At 38.6% G+C, this 24,347-nt stretch overlaps 1 protein-coding gene across 1 annotated transcript in view; it reads right to left on the reverse strand.

The window, feature by feature from the left end:
• LOC128690273 (TBC1 domain family member 13) overlaps positions 1-24,347 on the reverse strand; it is a 72,576-nt gene that overhangs the window by 24,729 nt on the left and 23,500 nt on the right. The window contains exons 6-9 of the mRNA XM_053778877.2: positions 7,869-8,073; positions 5,571-5,772; positions 3,017-3,139; positions 2,782-2,839 (exon numbers count right to left, since the gene is read on the reverse strand). Coding sequence (XP_053634852.1) covers positions 2,782-2,839; positions 3,017-3,139; positions 5,571-5,772; positions 7,869-8,073 — 588 coding nt within the window. The remainder of the gene's footprint in view (positions 1-2,781; positions 2,840-3,016; positions 3,140-5,570; positions 5,773-7,868; positions 8,074-24,347) is intronic.

Raw genomic sequence — 24,347 nt, forward strand, 5'->3', positions numbered from 1 at the left:
GGAAACCTGTAATCATTTTACATGATGGTAGGATTGCTGGTGTCTTTTTTCTGTCTCATAAACACGCAAGATTTCAGGTACGTCTTGCTACTTCTACTTACACTTAGCTCACACTGCACATACATGTACAAGCATTACACAAATAACCCGCACATAGAAGAGAGGAGCTTACGACGATGTTTCGGTCCGACTTGGACCATTTATAAAGTCACACTATCTAAAAGGAGAGCAGGATGGGTATATATAGGCAGGAAGTGGAAGCAGTAGTAGTGGTTGTGATGGAGGGAAGGAAGTAGTAGTGGGGAGGCAGTAAAAGTAGGAGGGGCCAATCAAATACTAAGAAAGAGGAGCACTGCAAGAGAGCTAGGTGCTCACAGAGGCTAAGAGCAAGAACATCGAGGGGGAGAAACAAATAAATAAAGAAAGGAGGAACAACTACACAGGGCAGAAGAAAGACAACCCAAAGGAGAAAGAGGAAAGGGGAAGAGGGAGAAGAAAAAAGGAGGAATCAGGTTAGATCACGAGTGTTCTGAAGTTTGGAGCATATTACAATGTAGTGGGAGAGAAAGGCATCTATACAGACAAAACCAGGACTAAGATTCATACAAGGAAAATTGTGTATTAGGGAGGATTTAACCAGACGGTGACTGTTAAAGTTGGAAGTAGGGAAGACAGTTTTAGCAGAGGACCAGTCAATAGGATGGCTGTGATCCTTGACGTGACAGGTGATAGTAATAGTAGTAGCAGTGGTTGTGGTGGAGGGAAGGAAGTAGTAGTGGGGAGGTAGTAAGAGTAGGAGGGGCCAGTCAAATACTAAGAAAGAGGAGCACTGCAAGGGAGCTAGGTGCCCACAGAGGGTACAAGCATCTATATATACACACCCCTCTGGGTTTTCTTCTATTTTCTTTCTAGTTCTTGTTCTTGTTTATTTCCTCTCATCTCCGTGGGGAAGTGGAACAGAATTCTTCTTCCGTAAGCCATGCGTGTTGTAAGAGGCGACTAAAATGCCGGGGGCAAGGGGCAAGGGGCAAGTAACCCCTTCTCTCGTATAAATTACTAAATTTAAAAAGAGAAACTTTCGTTTTTCTTTTTAGATCACCCTGCCTTGGTGGAATACGGCCGGTTTGTTGAAAAAAAAATATATAACAATAATACATGTATAATAATAATGTACTATATAACAATAATTATAATAATAGACGGCTTCAAAAGGCTGTCACTTGATGGCAGTGTTTACCACAACAAAGTGGGAATTGTTGTAGCTGCCTCCACCTGTTACATAATGACATTTTATTCATTCTAGGGTATGTATCAGGTTTCTATGTTATTTATATTTTTTACTATGTCATATTAGATGAATTGTGATAGATAAATAAGCCGTATAGATGATATTAACAAAATTATTCAAGGAGTATTTTGTCCGGTCTCCATACAAACTCTCGTCCGCTGACGATGCCACTACATGAATGACATTCATTCTAGAGTATGTATCAGGTTTCTATGTTATTTATATTTTTTTTTTGTTTTTGTTTTTTTCAACAAGTCGGCCGTCTCCCACCGAGGCAGGGTGACCCAAAAAAGAAAGAATATCCCCAAAAAGAAAATGCTTTCATCATCATTCAACACTTTCACCACACTCACACATAATCACTGTTTTTGCAGAGGTGCTCAGAATACAACAGTTTTGAAGCATATACGTATAAAGATACACAACATATCCCTCCAAACTGCCAATATATTGTTTATATTGTTATAAACAATATTGTTTATTATGTTATATTAGATGAAATGTGATAGATGAATAAGCCATAGAGTTGATATTAGGGAAATTATTGAAGTGCAGAATTCCAATGGAACGGGTTAATTGCATTTCAATTAATTTAAATGAGGAAAATTGACTCTGCAAACGAGCAAATCCAGATGCGAGCAAGGTCATGGAATGGATTAAACTCGTTGGTGGAGGTTCCACTGAATCTGAGATTTCAATCACATGTACATTTAGTGTTGCTTGGTCTATTTGACATTACTAAGGTAGACATCTCCTAGCTTCTAAAAATTACCAACAGCAGGTTACAGCATCCAATTAATATAGGTTGGTAGACAGCAACCACCCAAGGAGGTACTACCGTCCTACCACATGAGTGTGAAATGGAAACCTGTAATCGTTTTACATGATGATAGAATTGCTGGTGTCTTTTCTTGTCTCATAAACATGCAGGATACCAGATATATCTTGCTACTTCTACTTGCACTTAGGTCACACCACACATGCATGTATGAGCAGATATATATATACCCCTATAGGTTTTCTTCTATTTTCTTATTAGTTCTTGTTCCTGTTTATTTCCTCTTATCTCAATGGGGAAGTGGAACAGAATTCTTCCCCCATAAGCCAAGTATGTCATAAGAGGCAACCAAAATGCCAGGAGCATGGGGCTAGTAACCCCTTCTCCTGTATATATTACTAAATTTAAAAAAAGAGAAACTTTTATTTTTCTGTTTAGGTTACCCTGCCTCAGTGGGATAAGGCCAGTTTGTTGAGAAAAAAAAAAGATCATAAACAAGTGTTAAAGATTTCAGGTTAATATAAAGAAGCATTCTCAAGTTATCAAACATAAACCATTAATAAAAACAAATGAAAGCCATACAGTTCTCCCTGGTCAGGGACACTTAATAAATGTAACAAGTGACTGTCACCACTAATTTACTCCAAACTCAGACCTATATACAAGATTTAATCACTGATTATTAACTTTCTATTATTTCATTTAAGCAACTTACTTGGAGAATTTTCATATTGCATGCAAAGTCATTTTGCATCATCACATCCCTCTGCATCCTGATGAACATTAAAATATTTAGTATCTTATTAATTTAAACATTTACTAAGTCTATCATTATCATGTGTAGCATTTATTTTTCAAGAACATAGTTTATTACACATTTACTTGTACTCTGATCTTTTACATTATTTCATATTTCAATTTCTAAATAAAGATTTGCAAACTTAACCTACACCATCATTGCCGTGCAAACTTGGATCAAATATGTAAAACGATTGGCATCAGCAAAAAGGGAATCCCAGACACGAATCACATCTGGAAGGTCAAACTCCTGAGACAGTAGCAAGGTCAGCCATCTGAAAATGCACCAAATACAGTCAAGCTGAGATATTAAGGAAAAACAAAGATCCAAGTTTATAAAATCATTAAAAATTTGAGGCATGGTTTGAAAGACTGTTACAGAGAAGCTTTTCTGATGAAAATATATATTGCAATTACTTTTTAACAATCAAAATATTTAAAAGTAATGGAAAACAACAAAATTATTATTATAATCAAAACTAAGCACTAAACCACCAGGGTCAAACAGCACCGTGACAGAAGCACAAAAAAAAAAAAAAAAAAAAAAAAAAAAAAAAAAAAAAAAAAAAAAAAAAACTGAGCTTTCAGACTATTCGCTTGGCACTTAGAAAGAAGCTTTAATGGTTTATTTGCATAATTAATACCTTCATTTTATTTTTTTACCTAACTTGCCATCTCCCACTTATAAAAACAAAACATATTCAACATCATTTACTCAACTGCTGTCTTGCCAAAAGTCTGCTGAAAACATAAATCAGATGACCCTCCAACTGTAACATCCCCACCCCTTTTTCAGAGTGCAGGAACTACTCTTCCCACCTTTGGAATTCAAGTCTGGCTATCTGGTTTCTCCTGGACCAGAGCTGATCTGACATATACACAAACCTGCTGGATGATCACTCCAACAGCACTCAAAACCTCGCTTTTCTTCCTTCCTTCTCTCAAACCATTCCCGGGATGGCCTATATCCCTGCTTCTTTCCACCCCAAATTTATACAGCCTTTTTGTCATCCTGCTTCTCTCCATCCTCTCTAAATGCCCAAACCATCTTAACAACCACTCATCACTCCTCCATTATTATAATATCTAACTAAACTCTGGCCACCAGTTTTACAGTGAATAGTTAGTAACCTCTTAGCAACTAAGTCAAGATATAAGAACCAAGAGACAGCTGCTTATGTTACCATTTATGACATTTTCTTTTATTGATCACATCAGCCTTCTCCCATCAAGATACGGTGACCCAAAATATAAGACAAACCATCATTCATTCAATAGCCATACAGCCAAAATTGAAAAGGCATCATAAGTCAAATGACCCTCTAAACTATAACATCCCCACCTTTCTTTCCAAGTGTGGGCACGGTACTTCCACTTGAGTCTAGCTAACCATTTTTCCTGTACCCCTTCATGAATATTACCTTGTTCACATTCCATAAACATGTCCAGTAGACGGAGGATCAAACCTTCACCACGTCTTGCGCTGAATGACCCACATGGGTTAAGCGCTTAAAATGAATTACAAAAAAAAAAAAAAAAATTACATTTGCAAAAACCACTTAAGACTTCCTTTACACCCTCCAACACTTCCTTCCACTTTGACTAAGCAGACATGAACAGTCTGAAATGTAAGGCACAGGGATGAGGGGAAGGGGGGTATAGATGGAAGCTCAGAGTTACACAACCTCTTGGTCATCCTATTTTGCTTCATTCTCTTTAAATGCCCAGACCACCAAAACAACCCATCCTGTGCCCTCTAAATTATGCCATTCCTAACTTCACACTAGGAATGGGATGATGCTAATGTTTTTGCTGATACCAATACTTAATTTTAAGCAATGCCATCACTCACTGACAGCAAGTCTGATACCATCAACAGTAGCTGCTACTCATCAACACTAACACTGATACTCAATTTGGAGCCCAAACCCTTCACACCATCTTCCAATTGTTATACACCAAATTCCTTGCATTGTTCTCTAACATCGCATCACTGCCTCTAGCCTACCTCACTGCAATGTTTAACCCTTAAATGGTCCAAACGTATATATACGTTTTTTCAACATCTGAAAGTATGTAAAAAAAACGTAGATTTTTTTTTTTGTTTTACATGTGAAAACGTGTAAAAAAAACTTTTATCTACATTTTTTTTGTTATATTTGAAAATATGTAAAAAAAGTAGATCTACTTTTGTAACACTACGAATTTGAACGTCGATCTGTTTGGACCGCTTAAGGGTTAAAGCCCATGCCTCACCCCACATAATTATGTTATCCTTTATGAAGCCTCTGAAGGTGATCACAATAAGTTTCTCTACCAATCACAAATTGTAATACCACTAAAAACTTACTATACCATAACCATACTTCAGCAATGTTTGAAGAGCAATACAGTCTGCAAACAAATACAATATGAAGGCGGGTAGGTCATGAACACAAGAGAACAAGAGGCTATAATTGTAAAACGAGAAAGTAAGTGGTGCCAAAAAGACTAGAAAACTCTTCTTGGATAAGGTGGTAGATGATTGCAATGGAATCCAGGAGACAACGTGCTACCACCAATGAAAATTTAAAACATAATGAAAAACTAAGTGTATAACTCTACTCTCATTATTACAATCAGGCATTTACAAAGATTTAAATGAATTATACAAATAGTTTCACAAATACTGAGCATTTTCCTTCCATTACATCCTCAGAACTATACCTAAAGCTGAAGAATTGAGGTCGTAGCTCTTGAACTCTCAGACGGTTCCACAACTGATAGTCGTGCTGTTTAAGGTTAGACATAAGACGTTCCATCATGGCACCAATGCCGCTCTCACTTTCATCAAGGGTTCGGATGAAGAAATCACGTATCTCGCCCATCAATGAGATGAAGCACCAAAAACAATCAGCCTCAGCATTTTCTTTAAGAGAGAATATCACATCAGGATAGCTAAATTAAAATATACACAATATAATATCATGAAAAGTTTTACTTCTATAAAAATTCAATTATGTATTAATATTTACAAAACAACAAGTATATAGTCAAATCATGACAATTTGAATTAAAACGGATTGAAATATTTGTAACTATTGAAACAAGAAACATACCGTACTTAACTGGCAATAATGGAATGAACCATACATAAAAAAATCAACTGAATAAAATAAAGAACAACTTCAGAAACATCGTAATTAAGACATTCTTTCCATTATTTGCCATATACAGGCTCAACAGAGAACTGTATAGGCTCTACGGAGAACTGAATAGGCTCTACAGAGAACTGTATAGGCTCTACGGAGAACTGTATAGGCTCTACGGAAAACTGTATAGGCTCTACGGAGAACTGAATAGGCTCTACAGAGAACTGTATAGGCTCTACGGAGAACTGTATAGGCTCTATGGAGAACTGTATAGGCTCTACGGAGAACTGCGTAGGCTCTACGGAGAACTGCGTAGGCTCTACGGAGAACTGAATAAGCTCTACGTAGAACTGTATAGGCTCTACGGAGAACTGTATAGGCTCTACAGAGAACTATAGGCTCTACAGAGAACTGTATAGGCTCTACATAGAACTGTATAGGCTCTACAGAGAACTGTATAGGCTCTACAGAGAACTGTATAGGCTCTACAGAGAACTGTATAGGCTCTACAGAGAACTGTATAGGCTCTACAGAGAACTGTATAGGCTCTAGAGAGAGCTGTAGAGGCTCTACAGAGAACTGTATAGGCTCTTCAGTGACATATAGAGCTAATCAGGTACTGCTACCATTCAAACCTGGCTGTGAAAGCCTGTCTTAAGAGGTTTACATAATATTTGTAAGTGTAACTCTTGAGGGGCATCAGCTAAAGTCTTACCAGTAAGGATACCTGAAGGTTACCTGTAGTTGGTTTTAGGAAAAGGAGGGGGGGAAGTGTCACTATCCCAACAGCCTGGCCCTAGACCAGGCTTCCTGGTTGCTGGCCTAATTTAACAGACTGTTTGTGCCAGCCACATACAGACTAATGTATGCATCACAGCCCAGTTGATCAGGAACTGTCTCTGATAAGGAAGTTCTCTTTTGAAGCTGGTCGGGGATATGTTGGTAATTCCAGTGTGCTCATCACACTCCTGCCTTTCACTGGAGTTATTCTGCATTGCCAGGGCTGTTATTTTCATATGGAATAATTTCAGTGTGCAAATTTGGGGCTCATTTCTCCATAATTTTCCAGGTGTAAATGATGTATTTTCTTCACCTACAGTCCAAGGAGTATAGTCTGAGGGACTTAAAGTGTTCCCAGTAATACAGAAGCTTGACCAAATTTTAATAGTAGTATTAAAATTAAATATAAACAAAGAAAATACTATAACTGATTTTATTCATTTATGATAAATGGTAAACTAAAGAATGAATGATGCGAAGGTGTTTCCCTTTTTAAGGTCACCCTACTTTGACAAGAAACTGTTGGTGTTATAAATGAAAATGTGTTGTGACAACTGCATTCAAGACAAGATGAAATGAAGTGAAAAATCAGCAACAGTACTGCAAATTCATTACAGTAGTTGATAAATTAAGAGAAGGAGCATGCAAGTGCATTTATCATGTGAGAATAATGAATATATACTAATTCTGTCTTTGACAGAAGCAAACTGACATACATACACTGCAAACATGAAGAGAACAAGAGTACAGAAAAAGTTGGAAAGAGAAGGTGAAGGAAGTTTTGAGTAGTAGGAGCTTGAGCATCCAGCAGGTGTATGTGTACTAGATTAGTTAATTGAGATTAAGTGTTATTTGGGATTCTGACATGCTGTTGGAAGGTGAGCAAAATAGCATTTCAAGAATAATTGGACAAGTGATGTGTGTGTGTGAATTTCTGGCAAGACTGTTGTCATCTACCTTGGTGGAAAACAGCTGTTGCAGTACAAAAAAATTCATGTACAGTAATTTGCATACTGGTATTATAAAAAACTGAACTTACTTAGCTCTGTATAAAATTATCCTGCCATGCATATTACTTCTTAACCTTTCTTACCTCTATGAGACACATTTGAGTCACTGGCAAATGTGAAGTAAATAGGACCAATAATTTCATTCATGCCTTGTACATAGGACTGTCCTGGGTTGAGCTTGGCATAAATAAATAGGATTCTCTCTACTACCTCCCAATGAGCTTCAGATCCAGGTGGGAGAGGATGGTAATCCTCAGTAGTGGTAGACCTACGGTTTGAAGACTCCATCTGGTGAGAGTTGGCTTTTAAGTAATAAGAACTTTAAATTGTAACTGGCTACAATTTGACGAGTTACAATTTAAATTGAAGTTTATGCTAAAGAAGTGGTTCCTATTAATATAATGCTGTACAGAAAGGTACTTCTATTATTTCTGCTTAGTGAGGCACATCACGTCATAAATGCTGCAATGACAATTCTTATGACGAAAGGAGTTTGCCTTACTTTATTTCAGTACTAATTAACTCAGTATGCATAACTTTTCAGCATATGTTCTAAATGCTATTAGTAAGTATTCAATACAGTATACCCTTGTTTGTGAGAAAGTTCTATGACAAATCTGAATAGTAAAATCACAAATGACAAGATACTGTGTGCTTTCTTCACTATTCTCTTGAGAATGCATAGTAAGAACATAAGAAAGAAGGAACACTGCAGCAGGCCTACTGGCCCATGTGAGGCAGGTCCAATTCTCCTACTGGCTTAAGCCAATGTCCTAACCTAGTCAGGTCAGGTCACATTCACTTACAGAAGGAGCACTGCATCTGACCTAGTAGCACAAGCTAGTCAGGTCCAACTCACGCCCACCCACACCAACTCATGTATTTATCTAACCTATTTTTAAAACTACACAACATCTTAGCTTCTATGACAACTCAGGAGTTTGTTCCACTTATCCACAACTATTACAAACCAGTGCTTTCCTATATCCTTCCTGAATCTGAATTTTTTCAACTTGAAGCCATTGCCACGAGTCCTGTCTAGGCTAGATATTTTTAGCACGCTATTTACATCCCCTTTATTTATTCCTGTTTTCCATTTATACACCTCAATCATATCCCCTTTAATTCTATGCATTTCTAGAGAGTGCAGATTCAGGGCCTTCAGTCTATCCTCATAGAGAAGATTTCTGATACATGGGATCAACTTTGTCATCCTCCTTTATACGCTTCCAAGTGCGTTTATATCCATTCTGTAATACGGTGACCAGAAGTGCACAGCATAATCTAAATGAAGCCTAACCAAAGATATATAGAGTTGAAGAACAACCTGAGGACTTCTATTATTTATACTTCTTGATATGAAGCTAAGGATTCTGTTAGCTTTCTTGCAAACACTTACGCACTGTTGTCTTGGTTTCAGATTACTGCTAACCAGAACTCCTAAATCCTTTCTGCAATCAGTAATATTAAGATCTACATTATTTAGTTTATATGTGGCAACATGTGTGTCCAACATTTAGAACTTTGCATCTGTCTATATTAAACTGCATGTGCCACCTCTCCAACCACTGTATCAGTCTATTCAAATCATGTTGGAGTGCTTTAAGGTCCTCATTAGAATGAATTGAATGGCCTATTTTGGTATCATCTATGTTGTTTATGTAAATTGTGAACAACAAGAGGCCCAACACAGACCCCTGTCGAACACCGCTCATGATGTGCCCCCATTCTGATTTCTTCCCATTTATGCAAACCCTCTGCTGCCTATTTGTCAATCATGCCTCTACCCAGGAAAAAATTCCTCCTCTTATTCTGTGTGCCTTAAGTTTCCTCAACAGCCTCTGATGTGGAACTCTATCGAAAGCCTTACTGAAGTCCATATACACAATATCATATTCAATACACCCATAATCTACCTCCTCAAATACAATAGTGAAAAAAGTTAGTAAATTCGTAAAACAGGAATGCCCCTTTGTAAAACCCTGCTGTGATTCATTAATCAATTTATGCCTTTCAAAATGGCTACAAATTGCCTCGGCAATTATTGATTCCATAAATTTTCCCACTATGGGGGTAAGGTTTATTGGTCTATAGGTTGAAGCTAAGAACCTGTCATCTGCCTTATAAACAGGTATTATATTTGCCATTTTCTACTTGTCTGGCACTATGCCAGTTTGTAGTGATATATTGAAAAGATTAGCCAAGGGTATGTTAAATTCCTCTTTACATTCCTTTAAAACCCTTGCAAACAGTTCATCAGGGCCTGGGGATGTGTTTTAATTTCTCTATTTGTCTGAGGACCATTTCACTAGTTACCCCAATCATGCATAGTTTATTATCGTCCTGTTCTACATGATTTATTATTTCTGGAATTTTGCTAGAATCTTCCCGTGTTAAAACTGAGAGGAATCATGCAATTATGGTGTCAGTTTAGTTGTAAAACATAGTTCCACACAAGTAAAACATTCACTAAATGTGAGTAAGTTACAAAATCCACTTGGAATTGGACTTTACTATTTGTAATTTTTTTTTTTTTTTAACATTTCAGCCGTTTCCCACCGAGGCAGGGTGACCCAAAAAGAAAGAAAAAACTTTCATCATCATTCAACACTTTCACTATCACTTATGCATAATCACTGTCTTTGCAGGGACACTCAGAAACCACTGTTTAAATCTCTCTCCAAATTGGCAATATCCAAAAACCCCTCCTTTAGAGAGCAAGCATTGTACTTCCCATTTCCAGGACACAAGTCTAGCTAACCAGTTTCCCTGAATCCGTTCACAAAATATTACCCTGCTCACACTCCAACAGTTTGTCAGGTCCTAAACTTCAATTGTCTCCATTCTCTCCCATCTAACAGGCTCACACATGCCTGCTGCATATCCAGGCCCCTTGCACACAAAACCTCTATTACCCCTTCCCTCCATCCTTTCCTAGGACAACCCCTATCTCTCCACTACAGATTTATACACCCTCCAAGTCATTCTATTTTGCTCCATCCTCTCTAACCAAACCACTTTAATAATCCCTCTTCAGCCCTCTTGAATATTTTTTGTAACTCCATACCTCTTAATTTCCACACTACGAATTCTCTGCATACTACAGTGGACCCCCGCTTAACGATCACCTCCCAATGCGACCAATTATGTAAGTGTATTTATGTAAGTGCGTTTGTACGTGTATGTTTGGGGGTCTGAAATGGACTAATCTACTTCATAATATTCCTTATGGGAACAAATTCGGTCAGTACTGGCACATGAACATACTTCTGGAATGAAAAAATATCGTTAACCGGGGGTCCACTGTATTTACACCACACACTTCCCTTAGACACAACATCTCCACTGCCTCCAGTCTCCTCCTCCTCTACATATATATTAACCAGAAGTGAAATGGTCCACCACAATACAATACATTACTTATAACTGGGCTGCACAAGATGTGTAATAGTTTCATGCCAATTTGTACATAGATTATGAAGACTATTTTGAAAAATCTCTAAAATTAATAGAAAATTTCTAAAATTTGTTCTGACTGGAATGAAATTCTATATTTTGCTCTGTTACATTTTTATCTTTGAAAGGTATTAAACTTCAGTCTACAGCCTTAGGAAAATTATAAAGGCATATTAATATTTGTCCTAAGGGAAGAAAATTTTACTAGGTGCAGTTTCAATGAAATCAGTCAATATCTTAAAAAAATAAAAAAATTCTTGAAATGAGAAAGCTATGTGGCAAAAAATATGAGAACAATGAGACAATACACCTACATCATAACTATATTCCATTGCAAGTGTTAAAGTGTTTGATGCACTCAGGCCAAAATGAGAGGTGCTGGGGTACTGTCATAGTACCATGTATTAAAATGAAGTGATTTGTTTTGTAAATTAAAATTATTTCCAAAATGACAGATTTTGTTATACAGGTAATATGTAATCTAATATTTTATCCATGATATGACCAATCATTTTTAAACATGTTTAGCCTCTCGGCTTACATGAGCTACATTCGGTATAATTTATTGAAAAAAGCATTTAGTTCAATACTAAAACAATCATAATCAAATATTATACAAAGAAAATAACCTTTCTCGTGTTGAAAAAATGTGAAAGGAGACCTCTTGGGAAATGGTCTTAAAATCCTATGCAGCAGTCACGAAGCTGACATAACTAAGAAATCTTCAAAGAAATAAGTGGGTAACAATGTGAAGCTAATACCTTCACAAAATATGGCCATCTTAGTTGTATTATCTTGGACTGGAACCCATATACAAGTGAGCAAAACACAGCTATATACTGTATTTGCAACAACCATAATCAATACACAGAAATTTTATTAGAATTATAATAAAAAATATTGTAGAGTATCTACTTAAATAAATTTTTTTAATATGCTAAATGGTGTTTATTGACTATTTATTGAACAATTTACATTTACTTGTATTTAACCCTTTCAGGGTACAGAGGCTAAATTTCAAAGTGCACACCAGGGTCCAAGAATTTAAAAAAAAAAAAAAAAAAATTCTTATGAAATGGTAGAGAATCTTTTTCTGAAGGTAATAAAACAAAAAGTGCAAAATTTGATGGAAAATTGACAAAATTATGCTCTCGCGAATTTTGATGTGACAGCGATATTTACGAATTGGCAATTTTGCCAACTTTGACTCCCATTTTAGGCCAATTACATTATCCCAGTCGACCAAATTATTAGCTATTTCACTAGTATTACTTCTATTCTATTGACTGAGCACAAGAAATCACCAAGTCAACTGTTTCAACTACAAAATAAAGTGATCGGAAATTGGTAATTTGGCCAATTTAACACAAAGTTCAAAATATTCCAATTTCAAAACAGGGTCTAGAATAAACAATGTAGGTATTCCTGGCACTAAACTAACATTTCCTCTGTTCATTAGTTATGTTCTGAGGCTTTACAAATGAATTCCATTTTGATTTTTTATTCACATAATGAATTTTTATTCAAACCAAAAAATAGAAGATTTACTGTTATGCAATATTGTAATAATTGTATAAATATCATAACCACATTTGTGAATGTATATTAGACCCACCAGCTGGCATGTATTAGACGTGTGAGGCCGTTTGTTTACTCTTGAACATCGGCAAAAATTTAACATTTCTGCTAATTTGAGCTCAGTTTCAAGCCATTTCCAGTGCTAAAACCAATCAAAATCATCTCTATTTCTGTAATATGTCTTCCATTTTATCAAATGAGACCAAGAAATTGTAAATACATACAACTATAAAAAACACGAAAAAACGCTGCAAAGTCGCTGTTTTAATCGAAAATCACGGTCTCAGTTTTTTTTCTCTCATTATACAGTGTGTGCTGCAGGATTTGTTTTATGTGGTGCACACATACCACATAGATGTATTCTCTCATATCTAGGCCCAAATTTACCACTCACAGTTTATCAGTGTGAGCTGAGTTCATGGCGTAGATCTACGGTTTGGACCCTGAACGTAAAGCCGTAGATTTACGGCACAGACCCTGAAAGGGTTAATAGGTAAATTATTTCTAAAATGACTCATGGCAAGTGAGTGTAAGTGTTTTACATGATGGTAGGATTGCTGGTATCTTTTTTCTGTCTCATAAACGTGCAAGATTTCAGGTACGTCTTGCTACTTCTACTTACACTTAGGTCACATTACACATACTTGTACACGTTTATGTATACACACTCATCTGAGTTTTCTTTGATTTTATCTTAAAATTCTTCTTATTGCTTTTCCTTTTATATCCACTGGGAAGTGGAATAAGAATCTTTCATCCGTACGCCATGTGTGTTGTAAAAGTCAACTAAAATGCCGGAAATAATGGGCTAGTAACCCCATTTCCTGAATAGCCTACTAAAATGAAAAAGAAAGTTGTCAGAGTGGGATGTTTGAATGTGCTTGGATGTTGAGAGAATAATAAAAAAGAGATGACTGTGGATGTTATGAATGAGAAGCTGATGTCCTGGCTTTAACTGAAACAAAGCTGAAGGGGGTGGGAGAGTTACAGTGGGGAGAAATAAATGGGATTAGGTAAGGGGTTTCAAATAGAGTTAGAGCTAAAGGAGGAGTAGCAATAATGTTGAAGGTTAAGTTATAGCAGGAAAAGAGGAGTTAGTAGATGGGTAGATGGAGGTATTGGGTAGATGGCGAGAATATTTTGAGGAACTTTTAAATGTCGACGAAGAAAGGGAGGCGGTAATTTCATGAACTGGCCAGGGAGGTATACCATCTTGTAGGAGTGAAGAAGAGCAGGATGTGAGTGTGGGGGAGGTGCGCGAGGCATTACGTAGAATGAAAGGGGGTAAAGCAGCTGGAACTGATGGGATTATGACAGAAATGTTAAAAGCAAGGGGGGCATATATGTATAGTGTTGGAGTGGTTGGTATTTTTGTTTAATAAATGTATGAAAGAGGGGAAGGTACCTAGGGATTCACAGAGAGCATGTATACCCCCTTTATATAAAGGGAAGGGGGACAAAAGAGATTGTAAAAATTGTAGAGGAATTAAGTTTACTGAGTATACCAGGAAAAGTGTACGGTAGGGTTATTATTGAAAAAATTAGAGAAGACAGAATGTAGGATTGCGGTCAGTGGCCAGTACGCTGAGGTCAGTGGTCAAGTGCGGTCATACCGCTAAGCTCTTGGGAGTTAGCGTAGGCTGTTACCCATACCATGGCTTGTTGTAGTGCTTTAGAATCCCAGGTTCATGTGTTGAAGAAGGAGATTCTACTTCTTCAGGAGGAAAATAGGAGGCTGAAGCTTCGCATAGATGAGTTTGGGAGCGAGTGTGAGAAGGAATTAGCTGGTAAGGTAGGAATGGTCACCAGCAGTAATAGTGGCAGCCGCTTTAAGTGGCAAGTGGTTCACAGTTCAGGAAGAAGGAAGATGAGGAGAGTTAATAGAGAAGATGTGAAGGTAGGAAATCAATTCTCTGTTCTCCAAGACGAGTATACTTCAGTGGTTAGTGATGTTGAAGGTACCACTGATTTCCCTGCTAATCAAGGTAAGAATATTTTAATAGTAGGTGATTCTCAGGTAAGATATATGGACCGTGCATTTTGTAACAGAGACAGAAAGGTCAGACAGAGAATGTGTCTTCCTGGAGCTGGTGTTGGCGACATAGTCAGCAGGTTGGATAATATTATGGCAGGTAATGGGAACAAGCCCATTATCTGTCTTAGTGCTGGGGGTAATGACATTGGGAAGGGCAGGAGAGAGGAGCTGCTGGATAAATACAGGTCAGCCATAGAAGTAGTTAGGTCTAAGGGAGGGATCCCAGTCATATGTAGCATCTTGCCTAGAAAGGGAGTGGGCAATGAATGGATGTCTAGGGCAATTGGTATAAATTGCTGGCTAGACAGGCACTGCAAGGAACTTGCAATCCCATTCATTGATAACTGGGACCTTTTCTTTGGCAAACGTGATATGTATGCAAGGGATGGGGTTCATCTCTCTGGGGATGGAGTGGTTGCATTAGCCAATTCAATTGAGAGGGTAATTGATGACTTGTCTAGGAATTTAAACTGATAGATTATAGAGGTATGGGTGTTTGTGGGAAACAATCATGCTGCAGCATTAGGGTTAAAAACAGCAGTTATTACCGGGATACTTCAGGGATATGTTTAAAAGACAATATTCAAAATAAAGTTGCTAGTAATGGCAAATCAACTGATCAACAAACAAAGAGAGATAGTAGAGGGCAACGAGTGACTAGCTCCCTTAAGGTTTACTATACAAATAGTAGGAGTCTAAGAAATAAGATAGATGAGCTAAAATTACTTGCAAGTGTAGGTAATATAGATATTATTGGTATAACAGAGACCTGGTTCAACCTGAAAGATAGAGAAATGCCTTCTGAATGCAACATACAGAGTTATAAACTATTCCACACTGATAGGGTCAACAGGAAGGGTGGTGGTGTGGCGATGTATGTCAGTGAAAATTTAAATTGTTGTCTTAGACATGATATAAGATTAGAAACATTGAACACAGAATCGGTTTGGCTTCAGTTTCTCGAGGGTCGTGACAAATTAATTTTGGGTGTGATTTATAGGCCCCCAAACCTTGATAGGGAGTGCAGTAAGCTGTTATGGGACGAAATTCATAAGGCATCTAGATATGAAAATGTTGTTATAATGGGAGATTTTAACTTTAGACAAATTGATTGGAACAATATGACAGGAAATCTTGAGTCTAGTGACTTTCTTGATAGGGTTCAGGATTGCTTTTTAGAACAGGTTGTGACAGAACCAACTAGAGGAAACAATCTGCTTGACTTGGTTCTTGCCAACAAAGATTCACTAATTAATAATCTTGAGGTTAATGATGAGCTTGGGGAAAGTGATCACAAATCACTTAGTTTCAATATATCATGGAATTACCCAGATAACTGCAATCAAATCTCTGTCCCAGATTTTCGCTTGGCCGACTTCATGGGACTGAAAAATTACTTGGGTGGGCTAAATTGGGATGTCCTAACTATGGGTCAGGTAGGTGATCTTGGTTGCCAATATGACGTTTTTCAGAGCATAGTTCTAGCTGCCCAGACAACTTTTGTTCCGAGTAGGGAAATTAGATCTAACAAAAATGATCCCAAATGGATGAACAATAGATTAAAACATCTCACTGGTCAAAAGAGAGGCATATATAGGCGCATCAAAAGAGGGGATGGGCAGTTAAGAAATCAATATATTCAATTAAAGAGAGAAATAAAGAAAGGAATAAGAAAAGCAAAAAGAGATTATGAGGCTAAGGTCGCAAGGGATTCAAAGACTAACCCAAAAGGGTTCTTTCAGGTATACAGAAGTAAGATTAGGGACAAGATTGGCCCACTTAAGAGTAACTCTGGTCAGATCACTGACAGTGATAAGGATATGTGTGAAATTCTAAATACCTACTTCCTCTCAGTTTTCACCCAGGAAAATACTAGCGATATTCCTGAAATAATAGTTTACGTAGAATAGGATGATAATAAACTATGTACGATTGCGGTAACTAGTGATATGGTCCTCAGACAAATAGAGAAACTAAAGCCTAATAAATCCCCAGGACTGATGAACTGTTTGCAAGGGTGTTAAAGGAATGTAAAGAGGAACTTAGCATGCCTTTGGCTAATCTTTTTAACATATCACTACAAACTGGCAAAGTGCCTGATAAGTGGAAAATGGCAAATGTAATACCTATTTACAAGGCAGGTGACAGGTCCTTGGCTTCGAACTATAGACCAATAAGCCTTACCTCCATAGTGGGAAAATTTATGGAATCAATAATTGCCGAAGCAATTCGTAGCCATCTTGACAGGCACAGATTGATTAATGATTCTCAACACGGTTTTACAAAGGGGTGTTCCTGTCTTACGAATTTACTGACTTTTTTCACTAAGGTGTTTGAGGAGGTAGATCATGGAAATGAATATGATATTGTGTATATGGACTTCAGTAAGGCTTTCGATAGAGTTCCACACCAGAGGCTATTGAGGAAACTTAGGGCACACGGAATAGGAGGAAAAATTTTTTCCTGGGTAGAGGCATGGCTGACAAATAGACAGCAGAGTGTTTGCATAAATGGGGAGAAATCAGAATGGTGGCACGTCACAAGCGGTGTTCCTCAGGGGTCAGTGTTGGGCCCGTTGTTGTTCACAATTTACATAAACAACATAGATGAGGGAATAAATAGTGACATAAGCAAATTTGCTGATGACACCAAAATAGGCTGTCCAATTCATTCTAATGAGGACATTAGAGCACTCCAGGATGATTTGAATAGACTGATGCAATGGTCGGAGAAGTGGCAGATGCAGTTTAATATTGACAAATGCAAAGTTCTAAATGTTGGACAGTTAAATAACCATGCCACATATAAACTAAATAATGTAGATCTTAATACTACCGACTGCGAAAAGGATTTAGGGGTTCTGGTTAGCAGTAACCTAAAACCAAGAAAACAGTGCATTAGTGTTCGCAATAAAGCTAACAGAATTCTTGGCTTCATATCTAGAAGTACATGTATAAATAATGTAAGTCCTCAGGTTGTTCTTCAACTCTATATATCCTTGGTTAGGCCTCATTTAGACTATGCTGCTCAGTTCTGGTCACCGTATTACAGAATGGATATAAATGCTCTGGAAAACGTACAAAGGAGGATAACAAAGATGATCCCATGTATCAGAAATCTTCCTTATGAGGATAGACTGAAGGCCCTGAATCTGCACTCTCTCGAAAGGCGTAGAATTAGGGGGGATATGATCGAGGTGTATAAATGGAAAACAGAAATAAATAAAGGGGATGTAAATAGTGTGCTGAAAATTTCCAGCCAAGACAGGACTCGCAGCAATGGTTTCAAGTTGGAAAAATTCAGATTCAGGAAGGATATAGGAAAGTACTGGCTTGGTAATAGAGTTGTGGATGAGTGGAACAAGCTCCCGAGTACAGTTATTGAGTTTAAAACGTTATGTAGTTTTAAAAATAGATTAGATAAATACATGAGTGGGTGTGGGTGGCTGTGAGTTGGACCTGACTAGCTTGTGCTGCTGGGTCTGGTACAGTGCTCCATCCTTGAGTGGGGATGACCAGACTGGGTGGGTCATTGGGATAATCCGGGGGGTGGGTCATTGGTCTAATCCGGGGGGGGGGGGGGGGGGACATGGACCTGCTCTGCATGGGTCAGTAGGTCTGTTGCAGTGTTCCTTCTTTCTTATGTTCTTATGAGCAAGGAGGCTTTAGAGTGGGTAGGGGATGTGTAGATCAAGTGTTTACATTGAAGCATATATGTGAATAGTATTTGGATAAAGGTAAGGAAGTTTTCATTATATTTATGGATTTAGAAAAGGCATATGATAATATGATATGATAATAAAAGTATTAGTCAGAGGGCTGAAGAGGGGTTGTTGAGGTGGTTTGGTCATTTAGAGAGAATGGATCAAAGTAGAATGATATGGAGAGCATTTAAATCTGTAGGAGAAGGAAGGCGGGGTAGGGGTCGTCCTCAAAAAGGTTGGAAGGAAGGGGTAAGGGAGGTTTTGTGGGCGAGGGGCTTGGACTTCCAGCAGGCGTGCATGAGCGTGTTCGATAGGAGTGAATGGAGACGAATGGTATTTGGGACCACACGATCTGTTGGAGTGTGAGCAGGGTAATATTTAGTGAAGGAATCAGGGAAACCGGTTATTTTTATATAGCCGGACTTGAGTCCTGGAAATGGGAAGTACAATGCCTGCACTCTAAAGGAGGGGTTTTGGGATATTAGCAGTTTGGAGGGATAGGTTGTGTATCTTTACACGTATATGCTTCTAAACTGCTGTGTTCTGAGCACCTCTGCAAAAACAGTGATTATGTGTGAGTGAGGTGAAAGTGTTGAATGATGATGAAAGTATTTTCTTTTTGGGGATTTTCTTTCTTTTTGGGTCACCCTGCCTCGGTGGGAGACGGCCGACTTGTTGGTAAAAAAAAAAAAAAAAAAAAAAAGAGTGAATAGGGGAGCAATGTGGCAGATGTTGCAAGTATATGGAATAGGTAGTAAGTTACTAAATGCTGTGAAGAGTTTTTATGAGGATAGCGAGGCTCAGGTTACGGGGTGTAGAAGAGAGGGAGATTACTTCTCAGTAAAAGTAGGCCTTAAACAGGGATGTGTAATGTCACCATGGTTGTTTAATATATTTATAGATGGGGTTGTAAAAGAAGTAAATCCTAGGGTGTTGGGGACAGGGGTGGGATTAAATTATGGGGAATCAAATACAAAATGGGAGTTGACACAGTTACTTTTTGCTGATGATACTGTGCTTATGGGAGATTCTAAAGAAAAGTTGCAAAGGTTAGTAGATGAGTTTGGGAGGGTGTGTAAAGGTAGAAACTTGAAAGTGAGCATAGATAAGAGTAAGGTGATGAGTGTATCCAATGATTTAGATAAAGAAAAATTGGATATCACATCGGAGAGAGGGAGTATGGAAGTAGTGAATATTTTCAGATACTATTTGGGAGTTGACGTGTCGGCGGATGGGTTTATGAAGGATGAGGTTAATCTTAGAATTGATGAAGGAAAAAAGGTGAGTGGTGCATTGAGGTATATGTGGAGACAAAAAAAAACATTATGGAGGCAAAGAAGGGAATGTATGAAAGTATAGTGGTACCAACTCTCTTATATGGGTGTGAAGCTTGGGTTGTAAATGCTGCAGCGAGGAGGTGCTTGGAGGCTGTGGAGATGTCTCGTCTAAGGGCAATGTGTGGTGTAAATATTATGCAGAGAATTTGGAGTGTGGAAATTAGGAGAAGGTGTGGAGTTAATAAAAGTATTAGTCAGAGGGCTGAAGAGGTGTTGCTAAGGTGGTTTGGTCATTTAGTGAGAATGGATCAAAGTACAATGGCATGGAGAGCGTAAAAATCTGTAGGGGAAAGGAAGGCGAGGTAAGGGTCGTCCTCAAAAAGGTTGGAGGGAGGGGGTAAAGGAGGTTTTGTGGGCGAGGGGCTTGGACTTCCAGCAAATGTGCATGAGCATGTTAGATAGGAGTGAATGGAGACAAATGTTTTTTGGAACCTGACGAGCTGTTGGAGTGTGAGCAGGGTAATATTTAGTGAAGGGATTCAGGGAAACCTGTTATTTTTATATACCCGGACTTGAGTACTGGAAATGGGAAGTACAATGCCTGCACTTTAAAGGAGGGGTTTGGGATACTGGCAGTTTCGAGGGATATGTTATATATCTTTATATATGCTTCTAAACTGTTGTATCTGGGCACCTCTGCACAAACAGTGATTATGTGTGAGTGAGGTGAAAGTGTTGAATGATGATGAAAGTATTTTCTTTTTGGGGATTTTTTCTTTCTTTTTGGGTCCCCCTGCCTCAGTGGGAGATGGCCAACTTGTTGAAAAAAAAAAATGATAAATTAAAAATCTATGAGGAACAAAAACATTCATACCTATACAGTGATATTTTACCTACAATATTTGTAGTTACAGGAGCAGTGTGTCAACTCTGAAGAACCTTTTTGCACCCTTCTGGCAACAGTTTAGAACTATGTCTTCTTGTTTTTCCTGCTGATCATCTTTGTGTATTTTTTGTATCCTTCCACTCTTAAATGTAATTATTTCTCCTCTTGTAGGTAGTAGGTTGGTAGACAGCAACCACCCAGGGGGGTACTACCGTCCTGCCAAGCAAGTGTGAAATGAAAGCCTGTAACTGTTTTACATGATGGTAGGATTACTGGTGTCCTTTTTTCTGTCTCATAAACATGTAAGATTTCAGGTATGTCTTGCTACTTCTACTTACACTTAGGTCACACTACACATACAAGCATATATATACACACACACCCCTCTGGGTTTTCTGCTATTTTCTTTTTAGTTCTTGTATTTGTTTATTTCCTCTTATCTCCATGGGGAAGTGGAACAGAATTCTTCCTACGTAAGCCATGCGTGTTGTAAGAGGCGACTAAAATGTCGGGAGCAAGAGGTTAGTAACCCCTTCTCTTGTACAAATTACTAAATTTAAAAAGAGAAACTTTTGTTTTTCTTTTTGGGCCACCCTGCCTCAGTGGGATATGGCCAGTTTGTTGAAAGAAGAAAGATTTCTCCTCTTCTCCTTTTAACAGCTAAGGATAGTGTATCTAATGCTTTCAGCCTTTCTTCATACTATATACCAGTACAATATACTGTACTAGAGATTTGCCTAACATCTGGTGGCTAAAGCTCCCGCTTCACACACTGAGGGCCCGGGTTTGATTCCCGGCGGGTGGAAATTCCGACACGTTTCCTTACACCTATTGTCCTGTTCACCTAGCAGCAAATAGGTACCTGGGTGTTAGTCGACTGGTGTGGGTCGCATCCTGGGGGACAAGATTAAGGACCCCAATGGAAATAAGTTAGACAGTCCTCGATGACGCCCTGACTTTCTTGGGTTATCCTGGGTGGCTAACCCTCCGGGGTTAAAAATCCGAACAAAATCTTATCTTATCTCTTATCTCTCTCAAATCAAACTCTGAATTTTTGCCAAAAATATTTGCTTTTTCACTTGTATAAATCCACCCTAATTTTTAATGGACAACAAAATAATTTAAACACTGCTTAATACTAAAATACATAAATACAAAAGAAATAGATAAAATAAATAAAATTTAACCTCACTTTACTTTGCTGAAGAGAGTCGAGTGCCCACTAGGATAGTGCTGAGAAGGGAGGAGGAGGAAATGTTATTGTTTGGAAGGAGAGTCCCTTTCTCTTGTCAGTCTCTTTTCCCTACATGGACCTGGTTGAAGCTCACCAGGTTTGACTTTTACTAAAAATCTCTCCAAAGAACTTTGCTTCTGTCTTCTCCTTGGGATGTTTCGAAAATGTGACAATGTCTGGTCATTCCAGACAATGTCTGTTATGGCTTGTTTGGGCCTTGTTGCAGTGGTACTTCTCTGCAAAGTTTTTGATGTTCATCCATTTGACAAATATTTCCTTTATTAATGAAGAAGGGGCTTCCTCTATCTCCTCTTCTGAGCCTGAAGAGAGTGCATCCATCTTAGTCTTGTGCTCCTCCTTCTTAAGTTCCTGCAGCTCCTCTCATTAACTTTCTTAGAACTATTGGTTCTAAGAAAGTTAATGAAAATCACATGAAAATTCACAGAGTTACAGAGCAGGTTGTTCAATGAATGGTAGCAACGGGCATACTGACACTAGTGGGCAGTCGTGGCTTTGTCTCTCGAGAGAGGTAAACAAGGATAACACGCGATGTCGTGACTCATTTTGACCCATACAAGTTCTAGCATGCAAGTCATATTCCAAACAAAGGTCACATACCAATCAAAAATTTTCACATCCAAACAGGACGTATACCATGTTGGACTTATTCCAAAGCGGACGTATACCGAGGTACCACTGTACAGTGGACCCTCGACCAACGATGGCATCGATTAACGATAAATCCGACTAGTGATACATTTTAACGCAAAAATTTTGCCTCGACTAGTGCTAAAAAACTCGACCAACACTATTCGTTCCGTCTGAGACGCGTCCACTTCTGGCCAGTGTTTACAAGCCAGCCAGCCAGCCACCGCGGTCGCTTCCAAGCATACAATTAGAACATTTCATATTATCACAGCCTTTTTAGTGATTGCACCTGCAAAATAAGTCACCATGGGCCCCAAGAAAGCTTCTAGTGCCAACCCTACAGCAAAAAGGGTGAGAATTACTATGGATATGAAGAAAGAGATCATTGCTAAGTATGAAAGTGGAGTGCGTGTCTCCGAGCTGGCCAGGTTGTACACAAAACCCCAATCAACCATCGCTACTATTGTGGGTAAGAAAACGGCAATCAAGGATGCTGTTCTTGCCAAAGGTGCAACTATGTTTTCGAAACTGAGATCGCAAGTACTCGAAGATGTTGAGAGACTGTTATTGGTGTGGATAAACGAAAAACAGATAGCAGGAGATAGCATCTCTCAAGCGATCATATGTGAAAAGGCTAGGAAGTTGCATGATGATTTAATTAAAAAAATGCCAGCAACTAGTGGTGATGTGAGTGAATTTAAGGCCAGCAAAGGTTGGTTTGAGAGATTTAAGGGGAAGGGAAGTAACCCCGGAAAAGGACTTGCCACCTCAAGTCCTAATGGAAGGGGATTCCCCTTCTAAACACTAAGACCATCAACACTCTCCCCTCCTCCCATCCCATCAATCATCACCAGATCTTCAATAAAGGTAAGTGTCATGTAACTGCGCATGTCTTCTTCAGTTTGTGTGTATTAAAATTAATATTTCATGTGGTAAAAACAATTTTTTTTTCATACTTTGGGGTGTCCTACACGGATTAATTTGATTTCCATTATTTCTTATGGGGAAAATTAACTTGACTAACGATAATTTTGACTAACGATGAGCTCTCAGAAACGGATTAATAGCGTTAGTCGAGGGTCCACTGTATTACCTGGAGTTTACCTGGAGAGAGTTCCGGGGGTCAACGCCCCCGCGGCCCAGTCTGTGACCAGGCCTCCTGGTGGATCAGAGCCTGATCAACCAGGCTGTTACTGCTGGCTGCATGCAAACCAACATACGAGCCACAGCCCGGCTGGTCAGGAACCGACTTTAGGTGCTTGTCCAGTGCCAGCTTGAAGACTGCCAGGGGTCTGTTGGTAATTCCCCTTATGTATGCTGGGAGGCAGTTGAACAGTCTTGGGCCCCTGACACTTATTGTATGGTCTCTTAACGTGCTAGTGACACCCCTGGTTTTCATTGGGGGGATGTTGCATCGTCTGCCAAGTCTTTTGCTTTCGTAGTGAGTGATTTTCGTGTGCAAGTTCGGTACTAGTCCCTCTAGGATCTTCCAGGTGTATATAATCATGTATCTCTCCCGCCTGCGTTCCAGGGAATACAGGTTTAGGAACCTCAAGCGCTCCCAGTAATTGAGGTGTTTTATCTCCATTATGCGCGCCGTGAAGGTTCTCTGTACATTTTCTAGGTCAGCAATTTCACCTGTCTTGAAAGGTGCTGTTAGTGTGCAGCAATATTCCAGCCTAGATAGAACAAGTGACCTGAAGAGTGTCATCATGGGCTTGGCCTCCCTAGTTTTGAAGGTTCTC

The sequence above is a fragment of the Cherax quadricarinatus genome, chromosome 32 (genome assembly GCF_038502225.1).
Source record: "Cherax quadricarinatus isolate ZL_2023a chromosome 32, ASM3850222v1, whole genome shotgun sequence".
In the NCBI taxonomy this organism is placed as follows: Eukaryota; Metazoa; Arthropoda; class Malacostraca; order Decapoda; family Parastacidae; genus Cherax; species Cherax quadricarinatus.